The sequence below is a fragment of the Marmota monax genome, unplaced genomic scaffold (assembly GCF_021218885.2).
Source record: "Marmota monax isolate L192 unplaced genomic scaffold, Marmota_monax_Labrador192_F-V1.1 WCK01_AAM20220418_F8-fsc00052, whole genome shotgun sequence".
NCBI classification, from domain to species: Eukaryota; Metazoa; Chordata; class Mammalia; order Rodentia; family Sciuridae; genus Marmota; species Marmota monax.
The window spans coordinates 4,240,957-4,257,759 of NW_026693473.1; the positions used below are offsets into that span (position 1 = coordinate 4,240,957).

Genomic DNA, 16,803 nt, shown 5'->3' on the forward strand with positions numbered 1-16,803 from the left:
TCCCTGGAGGCCTGCAGTGCTTCTGTGTCCCTCGGTAGACACATCTTGGTTGGGACATGTGGGGTCCCCACCAGGGATGGAGGGGGACAGAAAGCCTATGGGGCCATGTTCCCATTACCTGTCCAGGTGACCTCTGCCTACTCCATCTTTTCTCTGGGACTTTGATATTGGGAGCTGGCCCTAGTCTGCCCAGCATGGTTAGTGGGGCAGTTTCAAAAACCTCCTCTCAGCCCCTGCCAGTGTTCAGCTGTTCCCTGGGATCTGTGGCTCCTGGGGACCAGGCACCCCAGTTAGACTTTGGCAGGACCAGGAGGGGTGTGGGGCCAGCATCTGGGCTCCTCTCTCCAGCAGCACCACGTCTGAGGCTGTAATGCATGGTTGGCCTTTCCCCCATCCCAGAGCTCTGGTGTCCTTGCAGCTGTCGATGCCACTGTCAACAAGGCCCTGGCAGAGAGATTCCACATCTCAGAGTTTCCCACGTTGAAGTATTTTAAGAATGGAGAGAAATATGCAGTGCCTGCGCTCAGAACAAAGAAGAAGTTTATTGAGTGGATGCAGAAGTGAGTTTTATGATCTTAATGGCACATCCTAACTGCTGGCTATCGGCCACTGGAGACTCCCTTGAAAAGATGAAGTAAACTCTGTGGCTCACAGTCCTTGGCCCAGGGCTCACAGGAGCCAAGACAGAGTTGACATCCTTGGTCCTAAGGCCACCTCTCTCACACTGACCTCATGGCAAGCCAGCAGGTTCCCAGCAGCCCCAGTGGATGCAGTTTCACCAGATCCACTGTTTCCTGTCCCCCTTGAGTCTCCCTAGCCCCACAGTTCATCATCTCTGTTGAGCTCCTCCCCTTTGAGTGAACGAAGGGAACACACGGCTCCTCACATCCAGAGCCGCCTTCATTCCACCCCAGGTTTGCTGGTGGTTGCTGGGCCTCCTACAGTGTCCACGGAGTATACTGCTGTAGTTTGGGGTTTAGTGTAAGCTTATGAAGAGCCCCCTTAGCCTGTGTGTTAGTTTACTAAGGTCACCAAAACAAAAAACATGAATTTGGAGGGGACACAGTTCAACTCACACAGCCTGCAAGTCCAGAAACCTACATAGCTTTGTGATTATTGACCCAAGACCCAGGGAGTTTAGAGCCCATGATGGTTGGAATTTCCTCCTCTGTGAGGGGACTAATTGGGCCCAGTGCATAGGTGCACCGAGACAGGGAGGAAGCCTCTAGCCATGCTTGAGTACAGGGCACAGTTGAGCGACCCTCTTCTGCCTGCCCCACCACACCCCTGCTGGATTCGAAGGTTCACACAGAGCTTGGGTATTTCAGGAGGTTTCCCCACTTCAGCATTTGGGGAAGATAAAGTTAATAGAAAACATTCTAGCCTTGGCCGAGGTCCCTAGTACACAGGGTAGTGATGCTCGTGTGCAAAGCACGATGAAAAGTCACAAAGCAATACTAGAACTGTGCGAAATAACAGCGCTTCAATTGAGGTACTTGGTCAGGACATTAGTCCTCCAACTTGATGTAAATTATTAGCATTCCGTGGTGAGAACTGCTTTTTTAAGGCTGAATTCTGGGACTCCCATTCCTGAAGCTTTGGTTCAAGAGGTGTGAATGGAACTCTCCACCACCATGGTGTCTGGGGGAAAGCAGCACACAGAACAGGAGCAGAGTTGGCATGAGCAGAAGACAACAGGCTAAGGGCCTGGGTCTGCCCCTCTCACTTTGTCCTGCTCGTCTACTTGGGCTGGATCCTAAGGGAAGGCAGGCCTGTGTTCAAGGGACCAGAGGGAGTGACTTGCCTCCAGAAGAGCTGGTGCTTGCTCCTCCTGAGCCTTCTGGTGCCTGGTATCTACGATTCATTCACACCCGCCATTCCAGCCATGCTCTGGGTGGCACTGAGGCATGGAAGATCAGGTCACAGGTCCTGGTGATGCTGAGGGATTCAGAGCGTTAATCATTGCTCATCAGTGCTCCAGAGTCCTGCACACAAGTGGTAAGCACAGGTGCCTCTGTCCTTCCTGTGCATAGTCCCCACCACTGAGAACATGAAAAGCATGGTCTTCATGGACTGTGAGACCTGCTCTCTGAATATGACCCTCAGCCATGTACTTGACCCCTCGAAGTCCGTTTCTCCGCTGTAAAGTGGAGACAGCACTTCACCCGTAGACATCTCTAGGGAATTAAGTGTGAAAAGTGCTTAGCATGATGCCTCTCGTGGAAATACTCAAAGGAGGTTGTTTTTATGACTGACTGGAGCTGTCAGGGCGGCTTTGACTGACAGTGACAAGCGATGATACCACTGAGCCTTTGTAGAAAGCTTTCCCATCTCTTTTTCTTTTGCCTTTTCACAGTGCTGGGGATCAAACCCAGGGTGCCACACTTGTAAGGCACGTACTGTGCCACATCTCCTGTCCCTTGCTTTTCTAACTCACACCTGTGTCATCACAAATCCTACTGAGGAATTTCTTTTTTTAATAAAGAGTTTTTATTCCTGTTTCATTAAAGAAGAGAAACTTGGGTGCAGAACCATGAAGGACCCTGTCCAGGGACGAATTGTAGTTCTTTCAGGCACATGGAAGGGAGCCTCCAGGTGGTACATGGTCAGCAGATGGCTCTCGGGTAGAGGATTGAGGCTTCTTACCCAGACGCAGGGAGAGCAGACGGTGCCAGGTGAGGTGCAAGGTGTCTGCCAGTGTCTGCACAGGTGGCCAAGCTGCAGGTGACTGAGACGTGCCTGTAGGCCGGCAGCCAAAAAAACCAATATTCAGGATAAGGGAAGAGCAGAAAGTTCAGGTTGGTGGTGTCATCCATGGAGCCAGGGAGCCTGAAGGACAAAGGGAGGAAGACAGGAAAGGGGGGAGGGACCAATCTTGGTCTCAAGCTCAGGAGTGCTGTGCCAACATGAGAAAGTTGGGGGAGGAAGACCAACTTGGAGATACAAAGGAGGAGCAGGGAAGAGTGAGATGTTCTAAGTCTTGGTGGGTTGGAAGTAATAGCGGGGCCTCTAACTGAAGTGGGTGAAAACCACCTGGAGCCAGGCATTAGGGCTTCAGTTACCCTCAACTGTGGGTGTCACTAAAGCCATGCAGAGGGATGACATCTTTTTTGAGAATTGCAAAGGCTTGGAATAGAATTGGAAGAAAGGGCTTTGTGCCAGGTGGGGGACACGGTTGCTTTTGGTGCAGAGAGGGCCTCAAAAAAAGTGAGTATGGTCAGAGTAGCTCCGTGCCTGGCTGGCTGTGCACCAAGCCTGGCAGTAGCTATGACGAGAGTGCAGGGGGAGGAGGAAGGGAAAGAGGGCTGTAGAGGAGGGGGAGCAAGAGCAGTAAAAGCTTTTAAATGACCCTGCAGCTCCCTGATAGTTGGCTTTACTGTAACAAATATCTGAGATCATCAACTTAGAAAGAGCAAAGGTTTATTTTGGCTCACAGTTTTGGAGGTTTCAGTTCGTGAACTTCAAACCCAGCAGTGACCTAAAACCTCCCACTAAGCCCCACCTATTAAAAGTTTCTGCCACTTCCAAATAATGTCATTCTTGGGAACTGTTACTTCCAACCCACCAAGACTTACTTACGTTACTCTTCCCTCCTCCTCCTTTGCACCTCCGAGTTGGTCTTCCTCCCCCAGCTTCTTTAACACATGGGCCTTTGGGGAACATTCCACAGCCAAATCACAGCAAAATTTCTGTATCCTCGTGTGAGGCAGAGTGGAGGGAACCAGCGGACAGGCATTTATTTACTGCCTATCACTTATTAGAGCTTCCAGGTTCTTAGTAAATGCCCATTGCTGCATCAAATAGGTGCTTTACATGAACTGTCTCTGCTCTTCATTGATAACTGCAGATGTAGGTGCCACTGCGTTCATTTAACAGAAAAGAAAATAGAGGCTCAGAGGGATTTAGTGACTTACCCAAGATCACACAGCAGGCTAGTAATAAATACAGTTTTGAACCTAGGCCCACCATACTTCTTGGCCTGTGCTAAGAACAAAAGCTTTGGAGAAGAAGATGGTTTAGGAGCCCCTAAGAAGTAGGAAGGAGGGCTGAGAAGAGGTTCTATACCCTTGGGGAGGGCTCATGGCCCATTTCCAAAGATGTGCCTGACCTAAAAGAGGAACAGATCTCCCACGGCTCCACAAATGGCTTCCCTCAGAAGGAATCTTTTTATGTGGACCTGAGAGAGTTTAAACGGAGGTTTTACAGTGAAATTTCAGAAGTAATGCAAAGGGAATTCATGTGTGTTCCTGTGGGGGTGGGAACACCTGTCAATCCCCAACTCCCTCCTCATAACTGCTCCCCCACCCCCGCTTCCTGCAGCCCCGAGGCCCCTCCACCCCCAGAGCCTACTTGGGAAGAGCAGCAGACAAGCGTGTTGCATCTGGTGGGGGACAACTTCCGGGACACCCTGAAGAGGAAGAAACACACCTTGGTCATGTTCTATGCTCCGTGTAAGTAGCTCATTCTCCTGAGGGGTGAGGTGAGAGGGGCCACTCCCCAAACCAAGAAGACATCTCCCACTACACCCCAGGGACCAGAACAACCACTTGTCAACTCTAGAAGCATCTCTACTAGGAGCCAGCCTCCTTGGTTTCAACCCCAGCTGAGAAGGCCTTAAATATTCAGGCTTTCCTGTTGTCAGCCCTGGGGGGGTCTCACCCTCATTTGGGGGGCACCTTTTTCAGTGTAAAGCCCTCTGCCTCTGTCTGGGCTGGGGCCCAGTCTCCTCCCATCCTGGGTTCTTTGTGCTGCCTGTCCTGGGCCCGCCACTTCCTTGCCGCCCCTCTTCTTCCTCCTCCTCCTCCTCCTCCTCCAGGCACTGTCTTTGCCTTTGGGACTTTGGAATCCCCTTCCCGTGACCTTCCCAGTGGGTCTGAGCCATTTGGGTTTGATTCTGTGGTGCAGGAACAGGCACAGTCCCATCCCCAGTCCCATGTGATTCTCATTTTAATCACAGCATAAGCTGAGGATGTGACAGGTCTGCTGCCGTGGGTGTCTGTGACCTCGGGTTTTTGTGTATTCCCATTTTGAAGTTGTTAATTGACACTTAGAAGGAAAGGTTCTTAGAATTTCCCACTGTTCTGTTGCCCTTCTCTCCCTCCCCCAGGTTACAGCTCAGCTTAATGGAGTGAGGATAATAAAAGCTGCTGTCTACGGAGAAGCCAGGCAGCTCAATCTAGTCATAAACCTGCTCAGTTGTAGCCGGCCCTCCTGTTTGCTCCCCTCCTGCCCCCGCTGTTCTAGTGGCAGTAATCTGTAATGTCTTCTCACTCTCGCTGGCTGGGAAGGGCCACTGCCTGGACCTGGCAGACCCCGGCCTCCGACCCCATCTCTCTGGTGGCCAATGTGTGTATGCTGGTGGCCTCCCTGCCCCTCAGCTTCTGCCTCTTGTCAGAGCTGGACTTGTTCCCCGAGTTCCTTATAGAACTTCTCACTGTCCTTAGAGTGGGCTTAGAAGCCTGACTGGATTTTGAGAACATCTTCCTTCAGGGCAAAAGAAGGCAGAGATGAGACCCAGGAGAGGTGTGCCCTGCTCAGGGTCTTGTGTCAAGTTAGTGGCAGGCCTTCCTCAGCCTGGGTGGCTCTCTGTCACAGGCACAATTCAGAAAGAGTTTTCTTAGCAAGTGAGCACTTGGCTACAGGAGTCCTTGACCCGCTACCGGGTGGACATCACAAAGTGCAGATTAAATGCTTTCTCCAGAGCGTTCAGGCCTCTGAGCTAGAGCCCTCTGACTAGAGGGCCCTCGTGACTGACACAAAGGCCCCACCAGATAAGGGAGCAAACAGGCTCTTAAATCTCCAGGAATTCTGAGGTAGTGACTCCTACCCTCCTGGACTGTAAAACTCACCGTCCTTTCTTCTTTGATCAAATAGTGGCTATGTTGGACAGTGTCCTGGCCCATGGTACAGGAAGCACCATGCATGTCCCTGCCATGCCTCAGGGGCTCCCGTCTACTCTGACAGTCCTTTTGGGGCCTTGTCGCTCAGTGACTCATTTTCTGGCAAAGGTTTAGCCCTTAGAGTTTTCTCATCTCTCTCTTTTGTTCTTTTCTATTTCCAAATATTTTTTAATTTTTTCAATTTGTATATGGACACAATGCCTTTATTTATATGGTGCTAGAATGGAACCCAGTGCCTCACAGGTACTAGGCAAGTGCTCTACCACTGAGCTACAAGTCCAGCCCCCCTATTTCCAAATCTTACCCCAGTATACCTGGGGGATACAATTTCATCAGTGTGGGGGTGGGGGTGGGGACAAGGGAAGACCACCCATGGACAAAGAAATATATTTTTTGATAATAAAAGATAATATGTACTTATGTACACTATGTACACTATAGTATACTTAAACTCATTTATATACAGAAGCTACCCGGCGTTGTGATGCACACGTGTAATCCCACTACTCCAAAGGCTGAGGCAGGGAAATTGAAAGTTCAGCCAGCTTGGGTAACTTAGCAAGACCCTGTCTCAAAATAAAATTTTGAAAAGGCTAGAGATGTAGCTCAGTGGTGGAGCACTTGCCTGGCATGTTTGAGGCCCTGGGCTCAGTCCCCAGAAGGGAGGGTCAGGGCAGACACAAAGAGAATTTAAACACTGCAGCATTGCAGAAAGGTCACGCAGTGCAGTCAAACACCTGATGAAAGTCAGAAGCAAAAGCTGGCCCTCACGTCCTGCTACCCCCCTCTCCTGCTCCCCCGTGTCTGCCTTCCCCACATCCCTCTCATCGCTTCACCCCCACCTCTTTAGGCCCCCCATTCCTGCTTCCCCATCTCCTCACACCCCCACTTCATTCCTACATTCCTGTGCCTCCCATGTCACCCCACTCCTCCTCCTCCTGCTGTGTCATTGCCCTGTACCATGTGTGGCCCAGTCATGGGGACAGCCCTTCTTAGGACAGTGTGGCCAGTCTCTGTGGGACTTTCCACCCCACTCTGACTCTTGACTCCTCTATCCCAACTCTGGAGGAGGCTTTTCCTGCTCCACAGGGTGGGGTGCCTTTTTTTAAAAGCCCCAATTTTTAAAAAGCATGCCTTCCTGATCCACCTGCCACCTCTTGGAAATGTCTCCGTGTGCTTTCCGAGAAAGACCTCTTGTTATTAACCAGCCATGGTCTTCCTTCTGGATAATGAGAAAATGAGATGCAACTGAGGCCATTAATCTGAGGCCCAGGTATTTTAAATTGATGGTACAGAAATGTGCACTAGTCTGACAGTTAACATTTATACTTTCAACAGCAAAGAGGTTAAAAAGTGAAAATAAAAAAAAAATTAAAAAAAAATAAAATTAAAAAAAAAAAATAGTGAAACCAGATTTTGAGGATGGGGTAGATTATTTTCAGCCAGCCTAATACGGTTAGTGGATGCGCAGGGGCCTGTAGTTGCCTTCAAGTTTGATAGATATTGTTAACCAATAGTTTGTGTTGTTTAAATGTTTAGAAAATCATATAATATCACTCCTTTATAGTGTGACATCTTCTTGCGTTTGAGCTCTTTATCCGTCTTTTAGGACAAATTAGTTAAGTGTTACTTGTAATTGTCATTTTAGGCAATTAAAACTCATCCATCTGGTATCCGCCATGTAGGCTGCACTAGGCACTTTTTCTCATTTAGTTCTGATATAACTCATAACCAGCCCAGGTCTCTTCTGCTCCTTCTGTGTCAGATGTTGGGGAAATCCCTCTGAGCCCCCTCCCCACCACCCCCAATGTTGTTCTGGCCCAGCCGGCCACTCCACCAGCCAGACCATATGGCCCACCCACCCACCTCAGAACACAGCTCAAGTGCTGATTAAATTCAGATTAAATTTGTAGCCTAGCCTTAATTTGGTTTCACAAAACCCTTTGAAATGCCAGTCATTATTATCTTAACTCTAAAAAGGAGAAAGCAGAAGAGCAAAGCTATTTCTGTTCCCCACCACGTCATTCTCTTCCCCAGGGCGGGGGACGTGCAGGCTGTTTGGCAGGAAGTTATGGCTACAGCCAGGTCTCCCCCTGGAGCATGTGGCCTCTCACACCTGTTTTGATCAGAATTAATTACCACAGTCAGGGTCAAAGCCATTCTGTCCTCTTGGCAGTTCTGTTCATCAGTATCTTGGGAATGGAAAGAGAGGAGGTGGGTTTGGGTTCTGATCTGTTCACACTGAGGGGAAGGCCAAAGCAGCCTGAAGCTTCTAGAGAAATGGCCACAAACAGGTCCTGCCCTGCACCCCGGGTGGAGGGCTCAGGATGATGCACAGACCAAGAGACAAGATCACCAGGGAAGGGCACGCACTAGCGGAACATCGAAGGCCCTCATCCATTTTGACAGGCCTTTTCCTGGAGACAGGAAGTGTCCAGGAGCTTGAGGACTACTGTCGACCCCCTGTAGTTCGTCTTCCATCCTAGCCTGTCTTGAGTCTGTCCTGGTTTCTAGGTCAAGGTGTAGGGCAAAGGGTGGGGCTTGCCAGGAGTCTAGAAGTTAGCAGTGGATCTTGAACCTTGGGAGCTCAGACTGGTTCAGACTGGTTCCCCTGTCTTTCCCAGTGCCACTTCATAATCATGAAGTGTAGATATTTTCTGTCATCCTGGGGCAGGAGAAGAATGTAACAGGCTCGGGAATCCTGAGCACACGTGCTTCTTCCTGAACCCAAAGCTCCCTCTGCTCCCTGGATCAGGTTCTTCCTAGTCCTGAGGGCAGCCTCTGTGGAAGAATCCTGGAGAATAAGGATTGAGGGGACGGTAGATGGGAGGTCCTGGGGCAGGAGCGCACTGATGCTTGTATCAGGGACTCCTGGAAAGCCCCCTGATCAAGCATGGGATGGTTTAGGTAGCAGGGTTGACACATGGACCCTGACGGTGGGGTGGGAGGATGTGGGACTCCTGGAAAAGCCTCTCTGGAGACTTTTGGAAGTGGCCCTGGCTCTGCAGTCTCAGTGTGTGACGATCTGTTCCCTCTCACACAGGGTGCCCACACTGTAAGAAGGTCATCCCATACTTTACTGCCACTGCTGATGCCTTCAAAGATGACCGAAAGGTAAGGATACCCCCTTCATCTCTTGTCCTATCTATCTTGTCTTTGCCCTACCACTGATCCCTACACCTTCTTCCCTACCCAGCCAGGTCGCTGTTTCTAAATAGGTGCAGTTTTGCCAGTTCCTTCGGGAACCAGGACATATTTATTTTCCTTCATAAGGCAGGACAGAGCAGGCTGGATTTGTGCTGCAGCATCCACCAAAAGGGATACACTGAAGCGTTACAGCGCTGACTTGGAGGAGGGGTGGTACAAAGGGTCATCTGTCTATTTTTTTAACGTTCAAACCTTTTTACAGTAGGGTTGTAGTCATGCATCACTTATATAATTAAAAACACAAATAAAAAAAACCCACAAAAGTCAAATGGAGGAGAGCCAGGCCATGCCAGTGGATCCTCATCCTTCCTGAGCGAGAGGCTCCTGCAGCCGCCAGCTGATGAAGCATAAAATTAACAAGCTGGACCTGCAGATTGGATTAGGATGCAGGCACCAGGCACAGCCCCCAGGCAACTCCAGCAACAAGACTGCCACTGGGAGAGGGCAGTTTGGGGCCCTTAGGGCAAGACAAGTCCCCAGAACTCGGGGAAGTTCCATGAGCCCCCATGTCTCTGCGTTCCCTCCTTTTTTGTGGTGATGGGATAGAGCCCATGGACTTGCTAGGCATGGGCTATGTCTCTGAACCGCCCCCCAACCCCCGGCCCAAGTTCTTGAGTTTCTTTCTCATCTTCCCAGTGAGCGGGCTGGCAGAGATGATTCTGAAGATTCTTCCCAGCCCTTGAACTCAGTCACAGCAACCTTACAACAAACAGATCTCAGAAGCACAAGGTTGTGGGGGAACCCATGCTCCCACACTCATACCCCAAATTGCTATTGCCTTATTTTCCCAGGCAGAATCTTTAGGCTGGGCCAGGACAGGGCGATGTCAGGAGTCACAAACAGCATACAGACCAAGCAGCCAGATTAGGGTTCAACTGAGGTGGGGAGAGGCACATGTGAAGCAGAGGTAGATTACTGTCCTAGGGCTGGTAGAGAGAGGTTTTGATCAAGGGCCAAAGACTGGCAGGCCTGCAAGTGCTCTCCAGGCCCATGGAGGCAAAAATGCAGTCCTGGAGAGAGTGGCCGAGATGAGTGTTGAGGACTTTCAGGGATAAAAAGCCAGAGAAAGACAGGCTGGGGAACATGGAGAGTGGGAACAAATTAGGGACCAGATTCCCACTTAGCCTCAGACCTTCAGGCTCTTCCCTGGAGTCAGGGAGTTCTACTGTCCCCCCATAAGTCCTGGCTGTGCCCTTGAGGCATCCCTCGTCCCACCAGGAGGGAGTATAAAGACCTGCTGTTTGTCCTGGATTGACAGAGGTATGGCAAGAAGGGGCGTCCCTTACCCTGCCTACTTCACCATCCCCACCCACTTGTGACACCCAGGCTCTGTGCATACCATGGGGGCTCCAGAGATGTCCAGCCAGCACAGCTGCCCCCTCCAGGACTGACGTAGCTGTCAACCCAGATCAGCTCTCATCACCCTTACTTGAACACTGCTCTGGGGCAGACAGAAGAACGGCTGGGTTGGTAATCCCCCTGCCCCACTTGCTGCTTAGGTCTCTACAGCCTCTAGGAGATCCGGGAAGGGATCCTGAGGCATCACTGATGAATGATCCTGGGCTGGCGTCCTCCAGGGGAGCATGGTGTCAGGGAGTAGGGTGCAGCTGAAGTGCCGGGAGGGTCAGGGAAACCCTAGAGGATGGCCTATATTGACATGACCCTCTCTACCCACTGGACCACTGCTGGGATCATCTGGGACCAACCTGTCCTGTGGCCTGACTCATGTCAGTATAGGTGGGTTTACCAAAACCACAGTGGGCAACCTAGAGCCAGCCTCCCTCTTCCTCATTACCCCTCTGCTGATACACAGGGTCCCCATTTTCCTTCATGCCTTCCTTCTCTTGGACACTGATAAACCTTTGCTTGACTGTCTTCAGATGGGCCAGTAATGTTACTGAACTTTTCTTGGGTTCATTCCTTCTGTCTGTCCTCTTCCCTCTGTCTCTCCTTCCATCTTCCTGTATTCCAAGCCAGGGATCACCGTCACTCACAGCAGCTGGCCCACCTGAGGTTCCTGGAGGCAGCACACAGTTACAGCAGTAACAGCAGCCCTCAGGGTCAGCATCTGGCCTGAGGGCTAAGGTGATGGTGCCCGCTCCAGGCGTGGTGTATGATTGTGCGATGCCATCCTGCAAATGTCAGATTGGAGGCTCTAGGGGAGGTTCTGGAAATTGGTGATTTTGGAAAACTGGTATCTGGGAACCACTGACCTGTCCACTCTCTCCTTTTAATCATGAGATAGCAAAGTTCAGAGAGGAGCTGTATCCCTTGCCTAAGGGTATCCAGGAAGTTTACTGACAGCCAGAATTGGGTCTCCAAGTCCCCATTCTTCCTGCCACCAGCTTGCTGCCTCTTCTTAGCTGGAATTGTATTTTTCCCCCCTACCCTGCAGCCAGTCCCAGTTCCTTCCCCAATCAATATGCAGTTGGTTCTTCACTTCCATTTTCATAGCCAAAGTCAATATTAGCTCCTGCAGAGATTTATTTTACTGAATCAATAAAGCTGTGTGAGGCAGCTCATATTTTAGCTGGGGAGCCTCTACCCGCTCCCAGGAGCTTACTTGGGGACTTTATCAGTTGACACGCTGTTGGAGAAAGGGCTGCAGACTGTTAGCCTTGGAACACATGGTGTTATTGAAGGTGCTTGGAGGACAAGGATCCATGGTGGGAGCTGGTGGGCCAGGGCAGGAGCCTGGGCTGGTTAGGAGGGGCTTGCCTTTCAGTACACTTAAAGGTGTACCCAGCCCAGGTGTGGGATGAGGCCAGCAAGAGTGTGAAAGTCACCTCGGGAGGAGGCCATAGGCAGCAGGCACCCCCTCTGTGAACGCCATCTCACTGCTGTAATCTTGCCGCATGGCATGGGCCCTCTTATCATAAGGCTGGCCCTCTGGCCATCAGGAGTAAAGAAAGCCTCCTGAGGGCAGGGACCTCAGTGGCCCTTGAATTCCCCACAGCCTTGACACCTTAGATCCCTGTAAACATTGACCAAATGAAGGAGCGGTTGCATGTCTGCTGGCACCTGAGTGCCGTTCTTCCACTAACAGCAGTGTGTCATGTAGTCCTCACAGTAGCTTAATGGACCAGGGATTATTACAGTCCTCAATTTATAGAGAAGATTGAAGCTCAAAGAGGTTAAATGACCAGCCCTCAGTTCCTCTGTAGGAAAGGAGCAGAGTCAGAATGGAATACACAGGCACATGGAATTTGAGCCTCCAGAAGTAGATCCCTACCTGCGACCCATGTATGTGCAGGGAATTTACTTGGGAGATGATCTCAGGAAGCCCCACAGGGGATGGAGGAAGAGCAGTGAAAGGAAAGAAGCCAAAGCAGGTGTGTAATAGGTAGATAACATGGAAGACCTCACCAGGAGACATGCCACTCAAAGGTTCAGAAAATCAGAGTACTTGTCCTTAACCGCCATCTTTCATTGGCCTCACATCCAGCTCCTTGGGGGCTGAGAAGGAGCTCCCAGCATGTGCTAGGCTGAGGGGACCTATCAAGACACTTGACACTGTACCCAGAAATTCACACCAACTACTAGAACAAACCCAGAAGTCACAGGTGTACACCGTGTTAGGTGATTGTCCAGATCCTGAATGGGTCCAGTGGAGCAGGCATTAGGTTAGTGAGCCAGGGAGCATGGAGAAGAGGTTTATTTGCTGCCTTCTTCCCAAAGAGTAAGCTGTCTGTCTTCTATAGAAAGCAAGTATGGATTCCCCGTTACAACTAGAAGTTATGTTCTGGGTATGCGGCTGGCAGCAAGTGTAAGGATTCAGAAGAGGTACACATTTTTAATTTAGTAGATTTATAAAATCATACAGTATGTTTCCAACAGCTCCGGGGCATGTATACAAATTAAATTCATAATTTAAAGCGGATGCAGGGAGAGCAGCAGCCTGGGGCCATGTTCATCAAACACTCTCACAGCCTAGCAGAGGACCTGCCACCCATGGCCAAGGGATGGACACTGAGGTCCCTTCGCTGCTGACTGTGTGGAGGCAGAGTCATGGACACACCTGTCCTGAGAAATGAAATCTGCAATTGGACAACCCAAAGAACATCTGCTTCACCTTTCTAAATAATTCAGAGAACACTTTAGAGGGTGAGCCGGGGTTCTTTGAAGGCTGTCAGGGCCAGCGGCCAGCCTGAGTGAAGCTGGCTCCACGCTGACTCTGGTGAAGGGTACAAGCGTCGCCAGAGGAGACAGTAGTGTCTCCACCCCAGCCTGTAGGAAGGCAGGGCAGGTGCCACTGAATCTTCTGATGCTTAAAGAAAAGTTGGGGGACTGAGGTTATGGCTCAGCAGTAAAGCGCTCGCCTCGCACATGCAAAGCCCTGGGTCAGATCCTCAGCACCACATATAAATAAATAAAATAAAGTTAAAAAAAAGAGAGAGAGAAGCTGGAAAGCCACATTTTTATATTAAATCTTCTGGCTTCTTTTTCTTTTGGCAGTTAATTCAAATTTATTTTCTTTTTAAATTCTATGTGGGCCAAATAGAACAGGACTGAGAGCCAGCTATGGATTGTGTGCAGAGAGTTTGCAAACTCCCTTCTAAAAAGTCTCACTGCGTGGGACGTTCCGTGGCTGAAGAGGCAGTAGGAAACGTGAGGTGAGGGAGGCAGGTGTGGCTTTCTGGTGGCTGGGGGGAAGGTCGCACCTCATTCCCCTCTCTGTCTGTCAGTCCTGTAGTTGACAGAAGCCTGCTCACCTGGACACAAAGTAAGTGACCAGAAGACGTGGCCATTGATGGCCTGCAGAGCTCTCCTACCTAAAAAGGGGGCCCCATCCTCATGTGAGTAATCAGCAGCCAAAGCACTATGAATCATGGTTAGTCAGCAATCTTAAGTAGACTCACTGAATCACGGACATCCTCAGAGTATTCTCTGGGCTCCAGAATGATCTCATTTGTTATGTGGCAGATGCTTAATGACTGGCCTTTGTTAAGGTCACCCTTGTACTTGTTTCTTTGCATTGCTATGACCAAAATACCAAAAAAGAACAACCTTAGAGAAGGAAAAGTTTATCTGGGGTTCATGGTTTCAATGGTTTCGGTTCATTGGTGGGTGATTCCATTGCTCTGAGCCCAAGGTGAGGTAGAACTTCGTGGCAGAAGGGTGTGGTAGAGGAATATTGGTCAATTATGGCTACCAGTGAAGCAGAGGGTTTCACCTCTGAATATTAACACCAGAGCTTGGGGGGACACCTCATGTCCAAACCATAACTCCTTGAAAAGTCTTGGCACATACAGGTCTTTAATACAAGTGGGCTGGTTAGAGGACCCCTCCCTTTGTCCTCATTGAATTTGCCTTTCCCACAATACTTCTGTATTGCATATTATCATTAATTGGCCCTTTTTCTTTCTTTTCCCATTTGTTACCTTCAACAGAAAAAAAAAAAAAAATCCTCCATTTCTGCTTTATACTCTCTTATTTTGAAAGATCAACAAAAAAAAAAGAGAAAGCTATCAGTGTGGAATTTGTTAGATAGGCAAGAAGAAGTCAGTGGCCAGTTTGAGAGCCTCTTTCTGAATAAAGACTCGATTGCCTTAGTCACCCTAAACTCCTTCCCAGCTTCTAGAATACGCCCTCCTGGCTTTCTCCACCTCCATCCTTCAGGCCTTGGCTCTCATGGTGAATGATACAGAGTGCCTTTGGTCCACTGGCACCTGGGCCACCTGCATATCATAGTTCAGAGTCACACCCTGTTGGGATTGTCTGTTCATCCGACTCCCTCTCCAGGTGCTGAGCCTCTGGGGACAGCCTCGGTATGGGTCTGGAGGACTGATTGCCGTGGCAACTGACACTCACCATTGTGCTGGGCCAGTTCCCGTGCGCGTCGACCTCCTTTGAACTCTCTTACTTAGTCTTCTGGTATCCCAATAACTTAGGTTTTATTACCCCATTTTACAACTGAGGAAACTGAGGCCCCAAAGCTAGGTCATTTTTTCTAAGTCTCTTTTTCCCCCAGTACTTGGAATATAGCACAGGGGTGCTGTACCACTCAGCTATAGCCTTAGCCTTTCTTTTTTTTTTCTTTTTCTTTTTTTTAAAATAGCACATTAAAGTTATACATAGTATCTAAAGTTCATTCCAACAGAATCATACATGCATAGAATCTGACCCACTCCGTTTCAGTCACTATTCTTGCCCCCACCCTGCCCCATCCCCCCATCCATTCCACTGATCTTTCCCTTGCTCATCCATTATCCTTCCTTGATTGGTGCTTTCCATACACACAGATAGGCATATTTGTATATGCACCTAACATGATTTTGTTAAATTCATTCCACCTTTCCTCTCCTTGCCTATCCCTCCTCCCTCCCTCTCAATCTTCATGTACTCTATGAGTCTTTCCTATACCTTCATGACACAGTCTTGCTGAGTTACTGAGGCTAGACTCAAACTTGGATCCTCCTGCCTCAGCCTCTTTGTTGGTTGGGATTATAAGTGTGCGCCATAACACCGGGCTTTCTAAATCTTAATGTTCAAGCAACCCAAGATTTGCACTTGGGAAATGACTTCCAAGCTCTTGCTCTTCATCTCTGTCCAGCACGCCGCATGCTGATCATCATTACTTCACCCCCTAGATTGCCTGTGCTGCTGTGGACTGCGTCAAAGACAAGAACCAGGACCTGTGTCAGCAGGAGGCCGTGAAGGCCTACCCCACTTTCCACTACTACCACTATGGGAAGTTTGCAGAAAAGTATGACAGCGATCGCACGGTGAGTTGGGGCAGGCTTCTGCCCAGAACTCTGCTGCTGAATCAGCCACTAAGAAGGCAGCAAAGCACAGCTTCTCAGGAACATCACAGCTGTAAGGCCCGGCACTGACAAGACGCAGGGCCTGGGACCAGACAGAGCTACACATTGCTGGAAGAGATCCAAGAGGCTGGCCTCAGAGGCCAAGCAGAGCCTCTCTGCCTATCCTGCCCACCCCTCTGTGAGCTGGTGGAACGATAGGGGAGGGAAGGGAACAGGCACTTTGGCCCAGGGTTTTAAGTCCCTTTCTCTCTCTTCTCCTTCCCTTCCCGACAGGAATTGGGATTTACCAATTACATCCGAAGCCTCCGGGAGGGAGACCTCGAAAAACTAGGGAAAAAGAAGGAGGAGTTGTGATTTCTGCCTCAGAGGAAGCTTTTCCACTACACTGTGAATGATACCCGTTTTGTCGTTCTTTCTGAATTTCAAAGTGTTCTGAAGACAAAGTTTTTTATAGCCACTTATGGCCTTTTGTACAATTTTGAAATAAAATTGAACCATTTATTTGATGGTGTGGTTTATTTTCACAGAGCCCTTACTAATAGGCTCACATGGAGATGGAGACTCACATTCTGCTTTCCTCCTGGGGAGGGAGAGTCGCTCTCCAGTGTCCTGTCTGCAGGGAGGGGGTTCCTGGAGACATGAGGCACTGGCGCCTGTCCGTCATTTGACAGTGGAACAGGAAGTGGACCACCAAATACCCTGCTGGGAAGAGACTAGTTGATGAGGTTAACACATGATGGTGACCAGGGGCTGAGGTGCTGAAGTAGCCAAAAACAGCCTTAGCTGCTTCTGGATCGTTGTGGTTTCAGTTTGGGCAACTTTTCTGGGGACTTATTTACATATGTCTTTCTCCAACTATTTCCGTCTTCCATCTCCTTTCCCTCCCTGCTCTTCTGCCAAAGAATATTAAGTTACCATTCAGAGGTGCATGC

At 49.7% G+C, this 16,803-nt stretch overlaps 1 protein-coding gene across 2 annotated transcripts in view; it reads left to right on the forward strand.

Moving 5' to 3' along the window:
* The window catches only part of Pdia5 (protein disulfide isomerase family A member 5), a 90,079-nt gene extending 73,707 nt beyond the window's left edge, over positions 1-16,372 (forward strand). The window contains exons 13-17 of one of the 2 annotated variants that reach the window (XM_046457879.1): positions 400-560; positions 4,321-4,451; positions 8,944-9,014; positions 15,698-15,832; positions 16,145-16,372. In XM_046457879.1, the coding sequence (XP_046313835.1) occupies positions 400-560; positions 4,321-4,451; positions 8,944-9,014; positions 15,698-15,832; positions 16,145-16,225 (579 nt within the window). In that variant the 3' untranslated portion in view covers positions 16,226-16,372. The other variant, XM_046457880.1, reaches the window with a different exon arrangement.
* Positions 16,373-16,803: the final 431 nt, after the last annotated feature.